We start from the raw sequence: 24,703 nt of genomic DNA on the forward strand, positions 1-24,703 counted from the left end.
CGGGCAGTGCATTCCACGCAGAATGTGCGTATGCGTGCCATCCGCCAAACTGGATGTTTAGGCACCCATTTTACACTTGTAAAACACACGCGATGTCAACTAATTTCTAGGCCAACATATTCATGATGCCTACAGTTCTGTGAATTTTGCTGCCACTAGATTGGTACACACCACTGTAATTGTCTTCTTCAGAAATCTTTAGCTGGAGGATCGAATTCATGAACCAGTGTTTCCGACCACAGCTTGATTACCCACCATACACTCTAATACATCTGAACCAATCTATGATTCTAATATTAAACTAGAGGTGTGACAGAATCCAAATCCAATACATGTGTAATGTGGCATTTAGCATTGCAAACCAGTTGTCTACACATTGAGTGGGTCCCTTTCAGTTACTAGAATTCATTCAAAGAAGTTTCTTACAGTTTAATCTATTGCTCTGAGGATCCTGTAAAAATCTCAAATGGATGTAATTGCTTTTTGAGTTGCTCTTGCTCCTCGGAGGTCAAACAGAAGAAAAACTGATGATCAGCCTGACTGATCAATGTAGCCATGACTTGACTAATGGTGTTACACATGACAGACTAGCTGATGCTTGCAGAATCCCCAGTGAGTGCGTGAAACAAGCCAGTGGCATAAAAGTTGTGCACTGTGGTCACTTTCAAAAAACTAACATAACAGCAGCAATGACAAACTCACCTTCTCAATGCTGCTGAAAATAAATCTTCACACAAATCAAGCACAGCTCTTTGCCTGTGCAAAACATCCTCCAAGTTCTCTTCCAGAAGGGCCAACAATTGATCTTCTAGGTCTATACACTATCAGAGTAAGTGCAGCATTTCCTTGCATGCTTCCACTGCTGCCTCCACTCTTGGGCTTGAAAATCTCCTTTTAGTTTAACTTGCATTAGCATCAGTTTTTAGCAAGTGTTAATTGCTTCACTGCTTGTCCCAGATAAAAAGAGGTAGAAAATAGGCCGTACAGCAAAATTTAAGCCAATGTGAAATTGCCAAAATAATATTGCACTGCCACAGCTTGTGCGTTCCAAGATGAAAATGTTTCCTGTGTTTTGGTGCAGATTGATCCATAACCCTTTACCCAAACTTTTCCATGTGTATTATTCAAGACGAAACACACATTTTAGCCATTGGGAATTTTAAGCTACATAAAATATATTTTTTTAAATAGCATGTAATTTTCTCTGTGTAACTGGTTAACGCCATAATCTACTGACAACTATACAGTCCTAAAGAATGAAACAGCAAAACATCTTAACCAGTGCCTCTTGGAGCCATTTAATAATGTTTCAGCCACCTGTACTCACAGTGATTATCTTGAATAATGCCTTGGCAATCAAATGATATCATTCAGCAGCAGTAAAGTGTATTGATACTACTCCCACACAGAGTGCCCTTCAGAAGACAGATAAGAAAATCAACATTAGGCACTAGTTTCATGAATTAGCAAAAGCTAACAATGCCTTTGTTTGCCATACTTTGTGTACAGTATTTCAACCCACCAACGTTATCTAACAGGAAGATTGTACAATGATATAATGCTGTCCTGACGGCACTGAAAATTTTGTTCTGACTTTCTTCATGTAGTAGGTTTTACACATCACTTTATTTGCATAAACTAAGATGTAATGATCCTTGCTAATTTAATATTGTGAGTCTATCAAAGTGACATTGGTTCATTGTGAAGTTACTAGGTAAAATTACTGCTATTTCTTTAATTACATTTAACTTAACTCTAATATTAGTTATTTACTTTGGAATAATGGTTATCTGTATTATTTAGGGCAGGGTTTCATAAATTCCACCATTTGCACCAGGTGTCGAAGGCAAGAGCGCTCAATCTTCCATTTTAAGGGAAATACTGGTGAAATCTGGGGATTTATTGTACTAGCAGTGGTGACATTTGTGCAAAACTCCTTTCTCCCCGGCCAGATTACATCATCATATACAGGTAGACTATCCTTTATCCGAAAACCTCGGGACCAGCCGAGTTTCGGATAAAGGAGAATTTCGGATTTCGGAAGGTGGGTCGGCAGGGGTCCGCAGGGGGGGGGTCGGCGGGGGGTCGTGCGCACGACTTACGCTGACGCTCAGCGTAAGTCAGTCGGGGTCCGCGGGGGGGTCGGCGGTTGTCGGGGCCGGCGGGGTCCGCGGGGGGGATCGGCGGTTGTCGGGGCCGGCGGGGTCCGCGGGGGGGTCGGCGGTTGTCGGGGCTGGCGGGGTCGGCGGTTGTCGGGGCCGGCGGGGTCCGCGGGGGGGTCGGCGGTTGTCGGGGCTGGCGGGGTCGGCGGTTGTCGGGGTCGGCGGGGGGTCGTGCGCACGACTTACCCTTTATCCGAACTTCCGAAACCGGAACCCTCTGAAAACCGAAGGTTTTTTCGTTCGTACGCACGACTTACGCTGAACGAAAAAACCTTCGGTTTTTAGAGGGTTTCGGAAGTCCGGATAAAAGGTAGTCTACCTGTACTAATGTAATTTGAAAAATGGTGTTGGCTATATTAAAGCTATATACTACTGCCCCTATTACTCCCAGCTTACTCATTGTCAATCCTAGTTGAAGATATCCTCAAAAGTCAAGGAAACCTCCAAATCATCTGGACTTGTAGATAGTCATGAGCATGGTGGTTTTCATTATGGTTCTAGTATTGGCATAACCCATCATTCCTGCGCACTACTGGACGAGCACTTTTTTTTTAATCATGTTATTGTAGTTGCTGAATTTCTTTACTTAATGTTTTGTAGCTGTTAACCAAGTTCATTCTTGGAGATAATTATTGTCACCTTGTAATGCCAAGGGGTAAAGTGATATGTATGGTACTTGTATAACTAAACTCGATGGCCCCTGATGTAAGCAAGCACATTGTAGCAATTACACTCCAATGTCTTCTCTTGTATTACTTTGTTATTCTTTGACGGAATACTCTGGAGGGTCTGGAAATAAAAGCAGCTAGTTATTTCCACATCAATTTGAGCATTTATTCGGACACAACAGCAATAAAGAGAGCCCAGATCTGCAGCTGGCAGGAGGATGGGAGCATGCAGGAGGCCTTACACCATGCAGGTCTTCCGCAACCAAATTTCCTACCTCAACTTCAGTGAGGAGCAGTGTGACCAGCAGCTCCGCTTTACCAAGGAGGCTGTGACAGAGTTCTGTCACTTGTTGCAGCACCAGGTCGTGTACAACCCTGCCTGTTACTGTAAAGGTCCCTGTGGCTCTCAATTTCTACACCTCCAGAGCATTCCAAGCTGAAACTGGTGACATTAGCAGTATCAGTCAATTTGCTGTGCATTGCTGTATAAGGCAGGTTGCAGATGCCCTCTCCGAAAAGCGCAATCAATTTATCACCTTTCCAATGGATGCAACTAAGCAAGAGGAAAACATTCAACTTTCTAGTCATTATCTGCCCACGTGGCTTTATATCATCAGCAAATCTAATATTACTTGACTCCATGTCCCATATCATTCAGAAATATTTTAAATAACAGCAGTAAAAAAGGGGAAAATATTAGAGGATTTTGAAGGCAGGAAGAGAGACAACAAGATGGAGGTGATGGGGAGGGCATTCCATAGGACAAGGCATAATGCCTGAAGAAACAGTTGCTTATGGTGCAGCAAAAAACTACATTTATTAATAAAATTATACATAAGATACAGTGAAGACAAATACCAAATTGTACCAGGCAAACCTTCTCTAGTGTGTGCAGACACAGCTTAGACAGTCTGCTAACAGGAAAGAAAAACTAAAAGGTGTACCTCAAAAGAACATCTTGTATACAACAGAATGAAGAAAAAACAAAATGGCAAACAATAGCACAAATGTCTTAAAGAAACAGAGACTGTTGGTGATTCATTTCTCCTGGATGATAGAAATTTCTAATTGTGTCGGGAGGCTAAACAAATGAGAAACACATATCTCAGTAAGTGAGATCACACTATCCCAAACTGTTTCACTTAAAAGAGCAACATTTTTGAGGGTGTACTTCAGTATAAAGTTTTCCATCTGTATAGGTATTCTGAAAAAAAATCATTCTGATCTGCTTCTCCCCCTCTCCCAGGATACTCGACTTCATGTCTCCACATACAACTGGAAGCCATTTGTGTAGCATCAGGAACAAAGGAAAGCCCATAAACCAACATCTGAGGCAGTCCTTAATGTTAATTGGAAGACACCAAAATAGATATCTCAGAGGAAATAAAAGATGTTATTTTAAACCACTTGTAACAACGTTAGTGCTTTACCATTTAGAAAACCAAGCTAGATTTCCACCCATTGACTATAAATGGGCAGAAGTATAATGACTTGAAGTATCCAGTAAATGTTGGGTTAGCTAATAACAGAAATGTATGACAGCAAAAAAAAAAATTGGTCTGAAATTATTGCCTGAAGTGTCACTTTGCACTCAAATGAGAGAAAAAATGGTCATATAATTTCACAAAGAAATTTTTAAGCCAAGTTTCTGTAAAAAGTAAATAGGCCACAAAGTTAATTTTCTGTAAGGTTATGTTAGGCACTGTTTTTTGGACGTATTTGTGAGCAAGGCTTTTCGCTAGCATTGTTATCACATTTACTGTTAAACTTTGAGGACTACAATATTGTTTCACATCATAATCAAGAATAAAACAAGGCTATAATTATTTTGGTTCAGTTCAAGAATGCTATGAATTATTAAGTATTACATGTTTTGAAAATGTGATTCATTCTACTTTGTAATATTGTTATAAATGTAGGTAATCATTTTGAAGATGTGTGAAACAAAAGATGTATGCATTCTGAAAAGCAATGGTTATTTCAGTACTCAAATGGTTAACGATTCTAAGAACCAATTTCAGTTCTTTATAAAATGCAACCATTGCCTTTCCTTCCATCATTCAGTAAAAATTCAAACCCCTGTATCAATCCTTTCTGACAGAATCACTGCTGGTTTCTCCTTCACAATACAACCAATACAATGAAAATAGGTAAAGTGCAAAACACCCTATAAAATCATAATGATAAATAGTAACTAGAAACACAACAAACAAAACAAAGTAGCAAACTTTCCATACCGTGTTTTTTAGAGTAATTTCATCTGCAAATGGCTTACTCTGTAACCATAATTCCTCACTCTCAGCATTACCATCACGAGCTTCACTTGCCTGCTCATTCTCAAGTGTTTTCTCATTACATTCTTCGGATTCTAACCCTTCTGAATATGAATGGATATTACTAGTGACATCAATGTTTGTTTCCTTTACCTCATCCTCTTCAACTGGTGTACTAATCAAAATGATTGGACCTAAGTGTCTGTGAAGGCTACGTGGCTCAGAATTCTGTGGTGGAGTGGTAACTCTATTTTCCTTCCCTCTTGTATCACTTGAAGTGAATGGGGCTGAGCCTAGTCTTGTAATATTTTTAGACCTTACTGTATTTTGATTTTTGCTCTCATTTGTTTGCATCTGTTGAGTGTCATGAAACATTTCTACATTTTCAAGACTATGGGCACCTATTGATTCAGAAAATGTATCAGCTGTTTCTCTTTCACTGTCCATAATAGCTTCATTGTCTGTCCCACATTTTTGCCTATCGACTGCCTCATACGCTATACTTGCTTCATGGCCTGCTTCTTCTTCTGCTATCTGTTCAGGAGCAGACACAACTTCCTTTATAGTTTGAGATAGAATGGCAACTTTATGTAACTGGATAAATCCCACTGATCTTGATTCATCTGTTCCACCATAGTGTTGCAAAATGGTTTTTATGCTCGATGCTTCTCCTCCCTCAAGACCTGCTTTTCCCACCTCTATAGACTCTTTAACATCGGGTACACTGTAATTATGTTTAAAGTCCATTTCTGAAACATTGCAATTCTGTGTAAAGTCTATATTCTTCTCATTCTCTTTCTCATTGTAATGCACATTTTCTTCTGGGAGCTCCGTAAGGTTAGTAGCCAACTGTTTCCCAACCTCTGTACACACTTGTTTAACTTCACAATTGTCTGTTGTTTTAAGTTCCACAGATTCAGAAATATTTTCAGGAATTCTTTCATTTGTATCAGTAATTTCATAAGAGATTCTTTCTTCTGCTTCTTCCTGAAGATTAGGAACCATCTTCATTGAATCGGCAACACCTTTCCCAACTTCTGCAGTCATTCTGGCTTCACCTTGCTGATTTTCAAGTGGTTGTGGAGAATCAATCAAATTTTGTGCAACTTCTAAAGATTGTATGCAACTACAAGGTATATCTGGATATGTTATATCTTCTGAAATTGGTATTGATGTCCTTGTATCCAGACTTATTGTAGGAGTTGCTTCTTCCTCTATGTTTTTTTGAGGAGCATCAGATACATCTTTTTCCATTTGTACACACACTGTGCTAGCTTCAGTTATATGTTCACTAAACTGTGAAACATTTTTTGCAATTTGTTCATGTGTTATGGTGATTTTTGAAGGTTGTTCGTGCTTTGATGTTAAGTGAAAAGCTGTGGTCACCTCCTGGATGGACTCTGAAAATTGTATATCACTTGGCGAATGCTGCATGGGTTTCCCATTTTGTGATACAGATGTGGTAGTTCTTCCTTCATCTCCAGTAATTTCAAACAAAGCTGCTTCTATTGCTTCCTTTACTATTGTATTAGCTAACATATGCGATGGAGCACTAATGCACTGCTCTGCAATTTGTGTGGCTGCTACTTTCTTTTCTTTTTGTTCATTAGCAATAGCCTTGTGTGTTGAATCAATGTCTGGAATTTGTGTCAGAGTCTTATTCATTTCACAAGGGTCTTGATATCTTTCTACTTCTAAAGTTCCATGCAGAGCAGGGATTTCTGTACTCATTGCTGTAGTCTCAATATTTGGCACATTTGTAACTTCTGGCTGTTTACTTGATGTGGTCTGAAGACAAGTCCCAAACTCCATTCCTGTATTTTGATACTTTCCACTATCTGAAGCACTGTGCGCATTTGTACATTGCATGAATTCTGTGACATCTGCGGTGCCTGTTACAATTCTTCTGTCATTTGAATACATATCACAAGAACTTTCTTCTTTTGGAGCAACTTGAAATGCAATGGCTATTTCTTTCCCAGTATCTGCATGGTTTGTAACTTCTAAAGGATCACTAAATCTTTCTTTTGCACTAACCCTGGGAGCTTTCTCAGTTGGGTTTTGCTCTTGCATATTTTCTGCTCCCTCGTTTGGTAAATAAAGTTTTTCAGAAAAATAATTTTCTTGCTTCACATCTTCCAAATTTTCAGCTTCAATGCAATATTGGGGTGGTTCTTGTGTGTCACTTATTTTTGCACTGAAAACCTTCTCCTCTGATGAGTTTGATCTGTGGAATGAAGAACTGATTCTATCTGGCTCAAATTCCGAGTCAGTGTTGGTGCATACTGCAGGAACAGGGATGGACTCTGATTCACTGATTGTTAATGTATCGCCAGTTAAATAAACATATTCACCACTTTGATTTTCAGCATCTGTGTTCTCTTGTAGTAAATTTATAGTATTTGGTGTATTATTGAGGAGTTTATCACATCCAGCTGTAACCCCCTGAATGATTACCAAGTTATCCTGCGTATCATTAGCAGAGACACTGTCTGTGTTGTTTTCCGAGAAACTATTCCTTTCTCGTTCCGGTTTAGTTGATGTATCAATTACATGTGATGTAGCAGCTTCATTCCTTCTCTGAGCGAGAGGAAGGCTGCCTTCATGTAATAAATGTGCTTCATTCATACAAAACAAATTAGAAGATTGAGCCATTGTGTTGTCATTGTTTGTTACATTAGCACTATCTGTTTGTACTGTTGTATTTATACTTCCCTTGTGACTCTGAATTGACAGATCGGAAGTGTTTCTGTTACTGTCTAAGAGGATTCCAACCCACTCAGATTCCTTCTCTTGCTTTACCTTGTTCTCTGTGCAGTTATTTACACTCGCAAACTTGATGTGTTCAACTTCTAAATCATTCTGCTGATTAACTGGCGATTCACTGACTGTAGTGGCATTCTTCTCATTTTCTTCCTTAACTTGAGAATGTGATCCTTCCATCAGTGTTAAGTTAGTTTCCTGTCCTGTTGGGGTGGTCAGTGAAATGTGCAATGGAGGATGTACCTGTGAAAATAAATTAATTAATAGCAAATTTACCTGAACACATTTATGCCTTCATCAAAACCATTTACATATTTAATAATAATATTTAACACCTGTGAATACCCACAAGCACAGTCATGAAAACAAAAATCTCATGAAATAAATGACCACTTAAAGAAATTGCTGGATCAACTTACTATGGAAATGTAAGTCTGTTCCCAGCTTAAAAAGATAATAGTTTTGGAAGATTTAAATCTGCAGTCACAAACAAAATATGTTCAATACCCATATTACAGACTACATAAACTAAATGACCCTGTGCTCCATGCCAGGCACAAGCCATTAATCAGACCCCAACCAAAGCGTTCTTTAAACTCCATAACTGCTTCATCTGGGAAGAGTTATGAATACAACAAGAAAAAGTTCCCTCGCTATGATATCTAACTGATATATGATAAACTGTGAGAAAATCAACTTCAGCCAGTGGGCTTAAAAGAAACACTTTGATAAAGTACACCAGGAAAAGTCAAAATAAGTTGTAAATTCCATCACAAATTCCTTTGCATTACACAGAATAAAAGAGGGAGAGGGAGGTTTGAAGCATCAATTTGCTCCACAGAATGCTTGATTAAAAAAAAGTGGTCAAATTTAATCCCAAGCGGGTTGTAGGTGGGCGGGAGTGGGGTGAGTGCAAAACGCACTTCCTGGCCCTGGCTATTTTAACTCCCAGGCCTCATCTACATGCTGCCAGTCAACTGCCCACCCGAAATGGGCAGAAAGCGGCAGCTGGCCGGCAGGTAGGAGAGGAGGTTCAGGCTGCTGGAACAAAGGGAAGCCTTGCCGGTGGTCAGCTAAGTCGTGGGGGGATATTTGGCATGGTCTCGCTGGAGGGAAGGTGGTGGGAGGGGTGGTGGGGTCCAGGGCAGAGGAGGCTGTGACTTTCCTGTGGGGCCTGGAAAAGCACTCCTGCTCTTTCTGGCTCCACAAGAGAAAAGTGTACTCTTACCTCGGGAGGGCCTCTTCTGTCTGCAGCTAAGCCACAGCGGCTTCCCCACCCAGACCCCAGTTAAAATGCAATCAGGGTCTCATTAACTTAATAGCATAATGACTTGCATAAATTCATGAGGCGCCTCTTCCACCAACAGAACCCTGCAGGTTAAAATCCAAAATGGTGCGGAACGGTTAAGTAACCTGCTCGTTTTTAACTGCACACCTGACCTGTTTCTGCCAGGGTTAAAATTGACCCCTAAGAGTAGATTTCAAAAGTGGAAAGATTGAGTAGATTATTAGATAACCAATTAGACATAATGGTATACAATTGAGTTGATTGATCAATCATTTATGCCTCAATTTAATTGAACTAAATTATCTAGCTAAGTATTAACTCATAGCTCATCAAACCATTTTCTTTGTTATTTGGTGACAAATCTGATTTTGTGATTTGTCAAACAGGATAATGTATATATGTTAAAAATTACAGTATATTTATTGTAATGAAATGTAGTTTTCATGTACACTTGCTCAGCTCAATATTCTATAAGAAAGGAAAAACTTGCATTTATATAGCGCCTTTCATGATCACAGGACACCCAAAGTACTTCACAATGAAGTACTTTGAAGTGTAGTCACTGTTGTAATGTAGGGAAATGCGGCAATCAATTTATGTACAGCAAGGTCCCATAAACAGCAATGAGATAAGAGACCTACTAAACAGTTTTAGTGATATCGGTTGAGGGATAAATATTGACCAACAAAACTGGGAGAACTCTCCTGCTCTTCTTCAAATAGTGCCATGGGATCTTTTACATCCACCCAAGAGGGCAGATGGGCCTTCAGTTTAATGTCTCATCTGAAAAATGGCACCTCTGACTGTAAAGCACTCCCATAGCACTGCACTGTTGTGTCAACAGTGATTAAGTACTCAAGTCCTGGAATGGTACTTGAACCAACAAACTTCTGACTCAGAGGTGAGAATTCTGTCACTGTACAGAGGCTTTCATGGTACTTAAATGGATGATTAATAAACATTAAAAGACTTCAAATTTTGCATGCTCATAAATGCCAGAAGACAGAATGAGCAATTTCAGTGTTTTAACTAGTTAACCTATTGTTTTGCAGCAAACATTAAAAAAAAGTGAACAAAACAAAGCATAAAATTATTGCATTATTTAGTATTAGCTGAAAGTCACATTTAAAACAGACAGAAATTTGCATAACTAATATATTATTTATAATTTCAATATGAAAAGAGGATTTAAAAGGCCATTTCACATAGGATGTGCCATTTATTTGACAGATTCATAAGAGTAAAAACCTTTAATCAACACACTTTACTCATTTTTATTTGGAATCAAATCTTCACACACACTATGTAGTGAGGATGCTAAATTACCATGCAATAGAAATTTGACAGTGTTCTATGTTCCATTGAATAGTATACCTCTGACGAACAATGCATACCATCTTATAAAAATCAAGTACAATTATAATAATGGTTGTACTTTGTATATAAACAATTGATTGATTTATGGTAGACAATGTGGGATCTCCATATAAGGTTGCAGCTTTGGTCCGTAGGAGACTTGGACTGCTTATGGGAACTGCCAAAAAGCTGGAACAGCCGATTTGAAAAGGTAATGAATATGAATTGACAGTGGAGTAGACAATTCTGCTCCTTAAAACAGAGCAATTGGGGAAACCATTATGGGGCAAAACATCATCCAGGAAGAATGATATGGAGAAAATTGCAAATATTCATACATTAATACCTCATCTCACAAGGTGTAAGATCTATTAAAATCTCATTTTATGGATCTAAAACAGGCACAGCAATAATAAATTTAGTGGGGCAAAGGCCTGCACCTGACTGGCATGGACATTTGGGCCACTACTAAGTTAGTCGGGGCCTTTTTTTAGGCAGCAATGCAGAAGCTCAGATTGGTATTTCTGAGTCTTGATCAGCCTAACCAATGGCCCTTAAGGGGGCCTTTGGAGGCCACTCAGAAAAAGGCACCAAAACCTCCAGGACTATGGTATTTGTTGAATTGGAAGGAGCAGGAGTGCTTCTCCTGGCTCTACAAAACAACTGCAGGCCCCTACCGGCCTGCCCTTGAACCCCTCCCAATCGTCTTCCCCCCACCTCAGGCTTACTTGTGGGCCTCGGCACAGGGCGAAATTGGTAAGGCCCTGATAAACGTGTTGCGTTGGGGTGCCTGATTGGCACCCGTAGCTCACCTAAATTATGATGAAACCCAAGGCTGAATTTAGTTCGATCCACTCAATTCCAGCACGCCGTCGTTCCATGACACTGGAGTGGCACCTGGTTTGGGGTGCTAACAAATTTAGGCCCTACAATTTCTAAAAAGAGTTGATTAACCCCCTGTGGATTGAATCTTCCTTCCCAGTTTTTTTTGCAGTTGAGCATCTCACTGTTGCTTTAGCGTCTATATATAACTTAACCTATAAATAAATGTGATAAAGTCATTTTAACCTGCACACTTTAGTCTGATAGCATAACGGGTTATTTTGAAAGGAATGGACATCCCACATATTCTTCAGTAAACAATATACTCCCATTAGATGCTAATTGCTAAACCTGGGCATGCTAATCCATAAACGGCACGTATAAGGTCACAGGTTTTGGTTCATAGGACATACGGACTCCTTATGGAAACTTCCATCTAGCCATGACACAAGATAAAAGTGTGGTAAAAAGCTTAAATTTCAATAGTCACCTGGCAATCCAGTGGTGGACAGTGAGGGGAAGAAAAAGATGAATATGTGTTGCCTAGTGGTGTAATAGGAGAATGCATCTGTGGAATGAGTTTACTTCAAATTCCTTCTAGTTTTTTGATGAGGAATCCAGAAATATCGGATCTCCCAAGCCTATAATTCACTTGCTTGTTTTCACACCTCAAATTGGGGGTGGTCTGACTTCCAATTTCATATTCCCCACCCCCAATTTAGCACATTACGAATTAAGTTAATAAAATACACTATTAGCAGAATTCCCTATTTAAAAAAAATTAAAATCCATTTCACAAAAATTGCATCCAAAAATAAAATGAGGTATTTTGCATCTCATTCTAAAATATTTTCAATGTGTTTTTCTTTTAGCCTTGTTTCTTTTGACCATAATTTAATGAGTTACAGCAGATTCTTGCTGCTATTACCCACTAGATGCCCAAATGGGTCATTGCCTGTTATTATAAGGTTTGTTTTAATTCAGGCAATCCAGCACTTAATTGGCTAGATAATAGAAAACAGAGGGTAGTTATCAATGATAATTGTTCTAATAGGTAACCAGTGACCAATGAAGTCCCCCAGTGATCAGGCCTTGGACCCTGGTTGTTAAGATCTTGATGAGATTATTGTAAGCATACCGTCTAAGTTTAAGGATGACACAACTTTGTCTGAGTAAGCAGTATGTTCCAGTGAGTATAATAACATTCAAAGAAATCCATAAACACCTAGCAGTTTGAGCAGATGATTGCCAAATGATATTTCATATTGAGAAACATAAGGTTATCCATATGGCTTTAAAAACAAAAAGTATAATTACTCATTAAATGATATTTTGTTATTAAGGTGCTACAGGACTGATGTGTGGGTTCACCAAATGTTGGAAGTTTGATCACATTATATAGTGACAATTGGCAGGACTTGTGAGTCCATATTCAGTGTGTTAGACAATTTCTTAAAACTGTAAGTTACTGGAACCACATTATTGTCAGATCCCATCAGAAACCTTAAAATCAGACAACTACAAGGTTCAATATACAGAAACTTCTATAGTTAAGCCTTTTTTATTACAATATTTATTATGAACCTCTTATGTAATGGCAATTTTACCAGTCAAATCTGTGAAAGAAACTCAGTCGTACTGAAATGATGAATTATTTGTGGTCTTCACAAATTTGTAAGTGTGTAGAGCCAATATAAATGATAAGTCATTAAATGCAGAAACCCTATTTTTTTTTTTAAAAACAACATACACTTTCAAAAAAATATTTTAGTGAATTGCTGTGCTGACAAAAGAGAGCGATCCTGATGCTAAGGAATGGGAGTGGTATATAGGCCTCCAAACAGTAATGCCAAGGTTGGGGATGGCATTAAAAGGGAAATTAGAGAAGCGTGCAATAAGGGCACAGCAGTCATCATAGGTGACTTTAATCTACATATAGATTGGGCTAATCAAATTAGTAACAATACTGTGGAGGAGGAATTCCTGGAGTGTTTAACGGGATGGTTTTCTAGACCAATATGTCAAGGAACCAACTAGAGATCAGGCCATCTTAGACTGGGTATTATGTAATGAGAAAGGATTAATTAGCAATCTTGTTGTACGAGGCCCCTTGGGTCAGAGCGATCATAATATGATCGAATGCTTCATTAAGATGGAGAGTGAAGTAGTTGACTCAGAGACTAGGGTCCTTAATTTAAATAAAGGAAACTACAATGGTATGAGGCGCGAGTTCGGTAGGATTGATTGGGGAATGTCACTCAAAGGGTTGACGGTGGATAGGCAATGGCAAACATTCAAAGATCGCATGGATGAACTATAGAATTTGTTCATCACAGTTTGGCATAAAAATAAAACAAAAAAGGTGGCTCAACCGTGGCTAACAAGGGAAATTAGGGATAGCATAAGATCCAAGGAGAGGACATATAAATTGGCCAGAAAAAGCAGTAAACCTGAGGATTGGGAGCAGTTTAGGATTCAACAAAGGAGGACAAAGGGATTAATTAAGAAGGGGAAAATAGAATATGAGAGTAAGCTTTCAGGGAACATAAAAACTGACTGTAAAAGCTTTTATAGATATGTGAAGAGAAAAAGATTGGTGAAGTCAAGCGTAGGTCCCTTGCAGTCAGAATCAGGGGAATTTATAATGGGGAAGAAAGAAATGGCAGACCAATTAAATACATATTTTGGTTCTGTCTTCACAAAGGAGGACACAAATAACCTCCCAGAGATGTCAGGGAACATAGGGTCTGATAAAAGGGAGGAACTGAAAGAAATCTGTATTTGTAGGGAAATGGTGTTTGGGAAATTGACAGGATTGAAGGCTGATAAATCCCCAGGGCCTGATAATCTACATCCTAGGGTACTTAAGGAAGTGGCCCGAGAAATAGTAGATGCATTGCTGATCATCTTCCAACATTCGATGGAATCTGGAACAGTACCCATGGATTGGAGGGTAGCTAATGTTACCCCACTATTCAAAAAAGGTGGTAGAGAGAAAACAGGGAATTACAGACCGGTAAGCCTGACATCAATAGTGGGGAAAATGTTAGAGTCCATTATAAAAGATGTAATAGCAGAGCACTTGGAAAACAGTGACAGGATCGGACAAAGTCAACATGGATTTACAAAAAGTAAATCGTGCTTGACTAATCTACTGGAATTTTTTGAGGATGTAACTGGTAAAATAGATAAAGGAGAACCAGTGGATGTGGTGTATTTGGACTTTCAAAAGGCTTTCGATAAGGTCCCGCATAAGAGATTAGCATGGAAAGTTAAGGCACATGGGATTGGGGGCAAGGTATTAACTTGGATAGAGAACTGGTTGGCAGATAGAAAGCAAAGAGTTGGAATTTTTCCGAGTGGCAGGCAGTGACTAGTGGGGTACGCAGGGATCGGTCCTTGGACCCCAGCTATTCACAATATATATTAATGATCTAGACAAGGGAACTAGATGTAATATCTCCAAGTTTGCAGATGACACAAAGCTGGGTGGGCGTGTGTGCTGTGAGGAGGATGCTGAGAAACTCTAGGATGATTTCGACAGGTTGGGTGATTGGGCAGAAGCATGGCAGATGCAATATAATGTGAATAAATGCGATGTTATCCACTTTGGTGTCAAAAACAGGAAGGCAGATTATTATCTGAATGGCAATAGATTGGGAGAAGGGGAAGTGCTACGAGACCTGGGTGTCCTTGTGCACCAGTCGCTGAAGGTAAGCATGCAGGTGCAGCAGGCGGTTAAGAAGGCAAATGGTATGTTGGCCTTCGTAGCGAGAGGGTTTGAGTACAGGAAGAAGGATGTCTTGCTGCAGTTGTACAGGGCCTTGGTGAGACCACATCTTGAGTATTGTGTGCAGTTCTGGTCACCTTATCTGAGGAAGGATGTTCTTGCCATGGAGGGAGTTCAGCGAAGATTCACCAGGCTGATACCTGGGATGGCAGGAATGACGTACAAGGAGAGATTGGGTCGATTGGGCTTATACTCGCTGGAGTGTAGAAGAATGAGAGGGGATCTCATTGAAACTTATAAAATTCTGACAGGACTGGACAGACTAGATGCAGGAAGGATGTTCCCGATGGTCGGGGAGTCCAGAACCAGGGGTCACAGTCTAAGGATAAGGGGTAAGCCATTTAGGACAGAAATGAGGAGGAATTTCTTCACCCAGGGAGTGGTGAACCTGTGGAATTCTTTACCACAGAAGGCAGTAGAGGCCAATTCATTAAATATATTCAAGAAGGAGTTGGATATATTTCTTAAGGCTAAAGGGATCAAGGGATATGGGGAGAAAGCAGGGACAGGGTACTGAATTTGGATGATCAGCCATGATCGCATTGAATGGCGGAGCAGGCTCGAGGGGCCGAATGGCCTACTCCTGCTCCTATCTTCTATGTTTGAATTTTCAATTTGTTGCGCACAATGTCAGCATCAAACATTCCATCAACATGGTTTATCTATAAGGCAGAATTCCCTCTACTCTGCCACATCATTAAATCTTAAACCAGCTTGAGAAGCACATGCCTACTGTGCCAGCCTGACATTTCTATTTCCCACATTAACCAATTCTTTTTGAATCAAAGTCCAATTTTCCAAATGTGTGCTCCCAGTAGGAGTACAGATTTATAAAATTGGTCTGAGAGTGTCTGCTTAATGTCTGACAGTTTTCTACAATGGACTCATACGTGTTAGAAATTGGGTTACAACTGAGCAAAATCATTTTACTTTGGAGCAGAACAGTTGACAGAGACTGATGATTTTGCTTTATCTAACTGGGATGAATTTGAACCAAGGTATATCCACCCTTCACATACACACTTTTTTCAATCCAAAACTGGAATGCTAACATGAGCCCACAACTCAGAACCACAGTAGTTCAGCCATTTGCTTCATAATTCTTTGATTAAGGCTTGAAGAGCTGGGATTTACCACCTATGCTTGAGTTTGGATTATTTCCCAGTTAGGTTTCAAAGCAATGGATTTCTTAAGCTAAATGGGAGGAAAAGACACGTCACTTTGTCACAGAGAGACTGAGCGTAGAAGTAGTCAAGGAATTTATGACTCCTTTGCCAACCTTCCCAGCTGAAGGCAACAGACCGTGTTTGGGGTAAGGGCAAAAGGGAAATGGTAAAATGGGGTCAAAATGTAAATATAAAACATTATTTACAATGAGCAATGAATAAATATTCCTTACCTGTGTGTCTAGTTGTTGTTTACTTTTTGCTTCATTTTGTTTTGTGTCTTCATCAAACAGGCTTTCAATATTCCATTGCGTGATTGTGTTCATTTCCAGAATATCTCTATTTTCCTGTTGGGCTGTGTTTGGGTAAATTCAGAAACAATATCAATAACTTACCATGGGAAGCTTTTTTTTAAACATTATATAAAAGGCATATACAGCTTAAAATTAAGCAATTTATACCTTCAGTACTTGGTAGCATCATACGGCCATCATCATAGGATGTTTCCAGGATCTCTTTGCTTTAAAAAAAAGCATATGATATAATTTGTAACAGTTATATAAGATAAAGTTTCTTGGATAAAGTTTAACAAGACAAGACTTTAATGTAAGAATGTTACTTTAGCCAGAGTTTCTAGGAAATTCTAGATTTCTCTTTGCATTTCCCACCTGATATCAGCCAGGATCTCCCCGCTCCATTTCTCTCACCCTGTCCCCACAAGGACCACTGCTGGCTGCCCCTTCCCTGCCAACTGCATGTAAATGCCAGCAAAGAGGTCAGGGCCCAGCTTCCTGGTCCATTTTCCTCCCATCTGCCTCTCTTACTGCTGCTCCCCAGAACCACTTGGTAGGAAGTGGCAGTAGACTGGCTTTACTGGTGGTAAGGCTCTAAATTCTGTCAATGGAGAATGAGGGCCTGGTTGAAGCTTCCTCTCTCTCCAAATGGGCCTCCACATACTTATCTATGTAGGCCTTGGTCTCTGCCAAGGCCTACAAAGCGACAAAGTTTCTGCATCTTTAAGGTACCTTGCCATCACTTTTGATACTGCAGCACTGCTCCGCACCACCCCCGCCCCACCCAATTTCCATGACTTGCAATGGCAGGCTCCTTCTTGGTGGCAGGACTCCTGCCAAGAGCTTGCCTTGCATGCAAAATAACCTCCAGCCCAGGAAAATGGGTTGGGGTTATGACAAGGTCAAAGGAGCAGGCAGAAGTCTGGTCCTGCTGCTACTCTGTCCTGCAAAGAAGAAAATTCCATCCACCATGTCTAAGAATACAACTAAACCTAATATATTATTTGCAGCAAGTCTAAATACCTTACATGTAAGTCTATGGGTATTGAATTTGGATGATCAGCCATGATCTCATTAAATGGCGGAGCAGGCTCGAGGGGCCGAATGGCCTACTCCTGCTCCTATCTTCTATGTTTCTATGTTTCTAAGCCTCAATGTAGTTTAAACTGTGTTGCAAGTACTCAAGAGATCTAATTTGCTTAGGGGTCAATGTGACAGACTTGAAATTGATTTTCACCTCTCATGAATACCAAGCAGGGTATTCCAATAGTTGCTGATGACATTAAAATTAAATGTATCCAGGATGCAGATAAACTGTCATCCACATACTCTCTGAATTTCAGTTAAACCACTGCTCAAGTCTCAATTGTCTCTTCAACTTTCTGTTACCAATTGTCAGGTGGGACAATATTAACTTTAAAGCTTGCTGCAAGTCAGCTTGTCAAAATATAATGGACTTTCAATTAGCCAAATCATGGGGGAGACACAGTACCAGCTTGGATCTTTGAGAGGCGGCTTCTATTTAGCAGTGATGTAGCATATTCTCAGTGCATTGCCAAATGATGTGAACAGATTTATATTTTTTCCCTTTGTAATATCATTGCTGTAGATGTGTAAAAATACTGTAGATGTGTAAAAATACAAGTAATAATGAACATACATCTATATAGTCCTGGGGACTAAGGATAAGGCAGATCATTTGAAGAACAAGATCTCGGCTGTCCTTCAACTAGACTCCTGTTTTGATTTACCCAGTACAGGACCGATGGAATCCATTACTAATTTTCATTCGCAGTGCATTTATATAACAACAGTCATGGCACTTCAAAGTAACTCATTGCATTGAAGCACTATGACTCATTTCTGAGAGACATGATCAGGTGCTTCATAAATGTCAACCTATCTACCTGTATACTGATAGATCCACTGCTTAATACTCTTCTGTCTTTTGCCGCATTCAAGCATTGCTGTCTGGCCTCAGGCCATTTAAGGTTAAGTTTTCTTACTTTCATTGTTGGGCCAGGCAGAGCAGGAGTTCTGCTCTGGGTCCCACAAGGAAAGTTTAGGCCTCCCCTGCCCTGGACGCACCCTCCCCTTGCCTCACGCAAAACACTCGGTAAACCTCCTTCTCGCGATCTACCTTCTCGCCGGCAAGCCTTCCCTTGGTGATGGCTAGTGGCCTCCTGCCGTCTGAACTTCCACTCCCATCCACCAGTCAGCTATCACTTCCTGCTCATTTTGGGCGGGCAGTTGACCGGCGGCATGCAGATCAGGCCCGGGAGTTACAATCTCCTGGGCCTTGCGTTGCCATGGTCGGGGGAAGGGCGGTTCGGTGCTCGATTTCCCTTACCTGCCTGAATCCCACTCAAAGTTATAATCGTGGTTATGAAATGTAGACTCACAATTCCTGCTACTATCTTTTCCCCTCCCCCACTTCCCAAAAGTTCTTGTAAAACATTTGCCATTCAGCGTGAAATTAATCTTTACTCGTACAGTTTGACAGGCCCGTCCAGTATCAACAGCACACATTTAGAACAGTCATTATAGAACGCCAAGTAGATGCTTGTGCTGAGTCTCAAAATAGATTTTTTAGTTACTGAAACTCAGGCCTTACCCTAGCTATTATTGCAAAAAAATTGTCAGATGAGTTTTGAGATTTTTTACAAACAAGCCCCTCCCTTCTCAGGAATGTATTTGTGAAATCCACCTAAGAATTTTCAGATCTACATTGGAGAATTAAGGCTATGAAATTTGATACTTGTTTACCATGTCATCAATAATTAACTCTTTGAGCCTCATTGCAACCTCCAAAACAACATGATTTTTCAGCAACCAACATCAAAATTAAAGATTTCTTTAAATTATCACACTTGAAGGAGCTTTGCATTTTCATTTTAAAAGACAATTTAATACATACAAAGTCCTTCAAGGGTATAGCTCTTAAAAACAACCTCAGTCAGACAATCCCATTTGGCATCACATTGCCTGAGATTTTGGTGGACAGGGGCAAATTGCAATAGTCTGATTCAAATGGTCACATTGTTGACAGCAGCAGGGTAGCAAATATATATTGCACTTCTGAAGAATTAAAAAAATATATTTGGCAGAGTCCTGGTAATAGAGTCACAATTGCTAACAATGTATGGATAAAAAAAAATATTTTAAACAAATTCATTTGAAAATAAATATTGAAATGCTGACTTTTATTTAAATGTATAAAATTCAATTTTGAATTAATACTTCTTATTTCAATTTTATTTACCATGTATATTCAGACTAACAGGGCTTAATTTTTAGCTCACCACATTATATTGTATGAATTACCATAAACTACTTGATTTCAAAACTCATTTATGTAATCATCCTAATTACTTTATTTCCCAGGCAACTTTATGGCCCTTTTACCTTTATTTTAATATAAATTAAGTCATTTAAATCCAGAAAATCAACAAGTACGTTCATAAAATACTTATACATTCACAGATGGAACTATAAGGCTTCAACCTCCAGATTTTTTTAATCAACCGACAACAAGTAGCGTAGCCATAGACTGGCATCAGTTACAGACTGCACCAGGAGCTTAAAATGAAAACCTGTTCTAATGCAGCGATGTGCCATTTTACTTGCCATAAAATCAAAGTGAAGAGCAGAGGTTTGTCGATCTAGAATCCTAAAGCAGTAAACGGCTCATATCCTTCTACATGCCTGGAGGTAGAAATGACCTTGAGTTCTAACTGGTAAAGCTACCATGTCATGTCAGGGTTCCATGAACAAATCCATTTTAAAGACAATTGAGGTACAATAACCTGTCCTGCTCAGCATACAGTTGGTAGAGATGATAAACTTCTTTTCTCATTGTCTGAGAATGAGCTAGGTATGCTTTGATTATAATTTGACCACTGAATGAGAGTTAAACTACAGTGATGAGTAACCATTGCTGGGGATGCAGTGGCTTCAGCAATGATTATGAGCAGTTCTTTCATAAGTCAGAAACTACTGTACAATATATTGTACTGGTAGATGGTCCTATATACATGTAAAGGTATTATTATTTATATGTGGAAACACAGCATACCAATAAAAAAAGTTAGCTACGCCCATAAGACCCCATGGAAAGGTGGTGGAAAGGGTACTGGCAATTTTTTAGAAGCATAATTTTGGTGCAATTTTAAACCGGTGATTTTGAGGTGGTAAGTATTACCTCTTTCCTACCCTAAGACTGCCAGGAAACAAACTGCAATTCAGCGGACTATCCAGCCCATCATGGCCTAAACCCATCATTTGCATAGCTGCATGTTAGCTAGGGTGAACATATCTTATACCCTCTCTCACTTCCAGTGGAATTTAGGGCAGAAGTTAAAATGCAATGTAAATTCTACATATCCTCCTGTGAGTTTCAAGTTCAGATAGATGTGCTCGGTTTACACTCTAACAAACCATCGGAATCTCAGGGCCAATGTTCTTAAAAAGCTAAACATCTAAATGTGGAAAATAATGTGCTAGTAGCTTTCGTTATGACTGGCGATATGTGCAACCTTATAGATGCATCCAGGATTGGGCTCTTCTCACATCAGCACACCTACAACAACTAAGACTGATCCATCAACCTGACGGGAGGCTCCATCAATGTATAATTGGGTAAATTATAAAATCTGTTGTCCCTGTATATTATGTACTTTTTCTGTTTTGATTCACCTCCTATTTTGCAAGTTACTTTCTTTTGCTCTTGAAAGACATTAGTCCCAACACAGAGGGCTGAATTTTCCAGGGTGATAGTGGGCGCAATCGGTGGCAGGTCAGGTGGGAAAGTTGTTTTTATTGACAGCGGGTCGGGAACCTGCTGTCAACTCGCTCCCACGTGCCTTTCTCACAGGCGCATCTGTCAGCGTGGAGCCGACCCGACCTGCAGCGGCGGGGGAACCAATTGAAATCATTATGAGGTACTTTACAGGCACTTAAGAGCCTTTTCCCTCCAATTCTTAAATTTCCCTGCATGGCCACGGGATTCACACAGCTCAGGAACCACATCTGTCAACCTAAGGCAGGAGTTCTGTGACCATTGTTCCAGTTGATGACTTGACAGCATGGAAAACAAACCAAAATAAAAACACGTTGATTACATCAGCTAACAGATTGATGGAGATTCTGATCTACTTGAAAAGCTACTGGTAAATGTTAATTTTTCACTGGCTATTCTTGACTGTTGCCTTCCACCTCAACAGTAATTGCAGTGAATTGATCTGCACTATAAAAAATGACATATACCATTTAAATAAATTGTTGTGTTGTTTCTGGTCAGGTTTTTCTCATAGTATACTGTGATTGTCCAGTCACACATTAAATCAAGTCATCAACTGTAACAATTTCATTCTCATCACTCATTCCACTGGTTCAATTTGCTTTCCGTCCCTGAATATGACTAATTTAATTTTTTAGTCTGAGACTTTAGGGTGAATTTCTGTGGCGGTTCTCTCACTTGTCCATTGTTAACTTCAATGGAAGAGCTGCAGAAATCTCAGAAATACATTGTAAGCACCATTTACACTGTTTATCAGGGATTCTGCAGCTCTTCCACTGAACTTGTATAAGATAGTAAATCCACCCCTTTACAATTACATTTAAAATCTGCTTAATTTTATGTATTACCTATATACATATACATCTTTTATTTGTACCAGTTACTGATACAAACGTCTATAGATTTGTGACTAAAACACCAATAACTTCCCAATTAATGTACTTTTTAAATTATGCTCTTGATCATATTTGTAGATGGACTCATATTACTTAATAATTTTATTTAAATATTTCTTTGTCACTCACATATAACTTTTATTATATTATTGTACAGTAAAGTTTCAACACCCACTATGTTAGATAAACTTAAAATTTATTGTGGCCAGGGTCCCTTTAAGGATCCCGGCTTAAAACGCATCATGAATAACGTCACCAGACCCGCTCCATCTAATTGGGCCGGGTAACACGCTGGGTGGGCTTAATAGGTCCCATTAAGGTAAGTTCATTTTGTACAGCGGGATGGAGCCAGCAGCGAGGTTGGGACCCGCCATGGACACCGGCCGCACTGGATCGGCCAAAGTAAGGAAAATTCTGGCCAACAGGTGGCCCATTTACTCTCACACTCCTGCTTTTTAAATAGCACCTAGGAAGAGCACAAAGTAAATGTCCATTCCCTTGCCCTACATTCTTTTCTCCCATATTCCCTCAGGGAGTGCTTCCTTTTATTCTGTTCTTAAAAGTTCCTATGCATTGCATAAACCATACAATAGCTTTATTTATTTCAATTTTGTTCATGTATTTTTTGCTAGAGAAAAAAATAACAAATCAAAAAATATTGCAGTGTATCTTATCCCTAAAAAAGAATAATTTAATCCCAACTCCAACGTAATGCCTATATTTAGAATAACTATGTTGCCCAAAGTAGAATAGACCATAAAAATAGAAAGCATCTTCGAACATTTCTTGATGAGCCACATAGCCCTGGAAATTTGGTCGCGTAACACCTGTTTTTCGTTGCTAAGCGGCCTCCTAAGCTTCCAATATGACAGGCAGGAAGCGCAGGCTCATTACGAGCCAGCAGTGTGCGCATGCCATATTGGTAAAGGCCAACAAAAATGGCACGCCATGGCCACGACTCAAACAGGTGTTAGACCCTTTGCATATACAAATTAGGGGCTTAACACCTGTTTGAGGCCCCCACTGCAAGACTGGTTTCCCCTGAGGCACACCTGTATTTGTAGTCCATTAACTTAAAACAGTCCAGTGCCATTTATTTTAAAAAGTTTTATAACAATGATGACATTAGCAGTAATACTCCACACTGGGATGACTCCCGCTTCCTTACATCTCTCAGTATCATGCACTATTGCCTGATATTATAATCTTGAACTAATTTATAGGATTTCAAGGTATTCAGTTTAATTGATCTTTCAACCTTAGTGCTAACATGTTACAATATCCTAAGGGCAATTATAAAGTATCAAAGTGAATTGAACTAAAGCTAAAATTGATGTTTAAATTTGGAATGAAACTAAAGTAAGATAACTAGAGATAATGAGAAATTTTATTCAATGAAAAAACTGATACTATGATCCCATCAAGGTAGTTAATTTAAGATATTAGCAAGTAGAAAAAAATCACTTAGAACTTGTTTTAACAAATAGCAGTAATGATTATCTATAAGAAAATTAGTGTAAGAAACAGGTCCAACTTAAGAGTTTATTTGCCCTTGGGCTTACTATGAAGCCTTCTGTCCCATTGCTTGGCGTGGGGGCCTCGGGCTCTCAGAGGTGATAGTGCAGGCAAGAGGTTTAAAGGTTGATAGTGGCTCAGCCAGCTTTAGGTGCTAGCTTAGAAAAGCCAGACCTTGGTGGAGCAAGAATTTTAAACACTGCCAGAGACACCGGTACAGAGAACTGGAGCCAGGTGTGGAGCCTCATTCTTATTTTGTAAGTTGTTAATCTCAGACATGTTAATATTTTGACTGGATGGCATCAGTAAAGTCCTCAGAAAAGGTCACTTGCCAACCCTCTTGGTTCAGGAATGGTAGATGATGACATAAAAGAAGCTTAGATGCCAACAGTTCACATTTTGCATGGTCAGCATTTCTAAGGCACTGTCCGCACATCATTATTTGCTGACAAAAATCTGCTTTTCTATTCCTCCAGCAGCACATATGTCTGGTTCATACCAGAATTCTGTACGCAGCAACCTGGCAAAGTGGCAGGAAGATAGTGGGTAGTGACTTGAAGCAAGGACATTTTCTTGACTGCACTATTGCATCCATGCAAATCCTTAGCTTGAAGCATTTTGAGCCCCTTGTCCTTTGTCAATGTTTGCAGGCAAAAATCAACACAGGATTTAAACTTCCCTAATTGCCACGGTCACGACATTATGTGAAGATATTTTGGCCACATGCAGATGTGTTGGGGGCTAATTTAAGGCATGTAAACAGTGTCTGTTGGACACTAATACAGCAGCAGTTGGCTTCAGAGTGTTGGGGTGGGATTGACACAATGGCCGTGATTTCGCTGGCCGAGGCAGGTTCAGGGCGGGAGAGGTCGTTGTCGGGATATGGTCTTGCTGCCTACTGAAGCCCACCGAA

General features: G+C 39.7%; 1 protein-coding gene across 4 annotated transcripts in view; it reads right to left on the minus strand.

Moving 5' to 3' along the window:
• LOC147106230 (protein phosphatase 1 regulatory subunit 3A-like) overlaps window positions 1-24,703 on the minus strand; it is a 132,280-nt gene that overhangs the window by 91,699 nt on the left and 15,878 nt on the right. Inside the window, exons 2-5 of one of the 4 annotated variants that reach the window (XM_086009157.1) lie at window positions 16,750-16,808; window positions 16,522-16,643; window positions 5,068-8,109; window positions 1,328-1,415 (exon numbers count right to left, since the gene is read on the minus strand). In XM_086009157.1, coding sequence (XP_085865283.1) covers window positions 1,371-1,415; window positions 5,068-8,109; window positions 16,522-16,643; window positions 16,750-16,808 — 3,268 coding nt within the window. In that variant the 3' untranslated portion in view covers window positions 1,328-1,370. Of the gene's footprint in view, window positions 1-1,258; window positions 1,416-3,628; window positions 8,110-16,521; window positions 16,644-16,749; window positions 16,809-24,703 lie in introns of those variants that run through there. The other 3 variants (XM_086009158.1, XM_086009156.1, XM_086009153.1) reach the window with 3 other exon arrangements.

This window comes from Somniosus microcephalus, chromosome 16 (genome assembly GCF_052327205.1).
Source record: "Somniosus microcephalus isolate GS21.2 chromosome 16, FLI_Smic_1.0, whole genome shotgun sequence".
Lineage (NCBI taxonomy): Eukaryota > Metazoa > Chordata > Chondrichthyes > Squaliformes > Somniosidae > Somniosus > Somniosus microcephalus.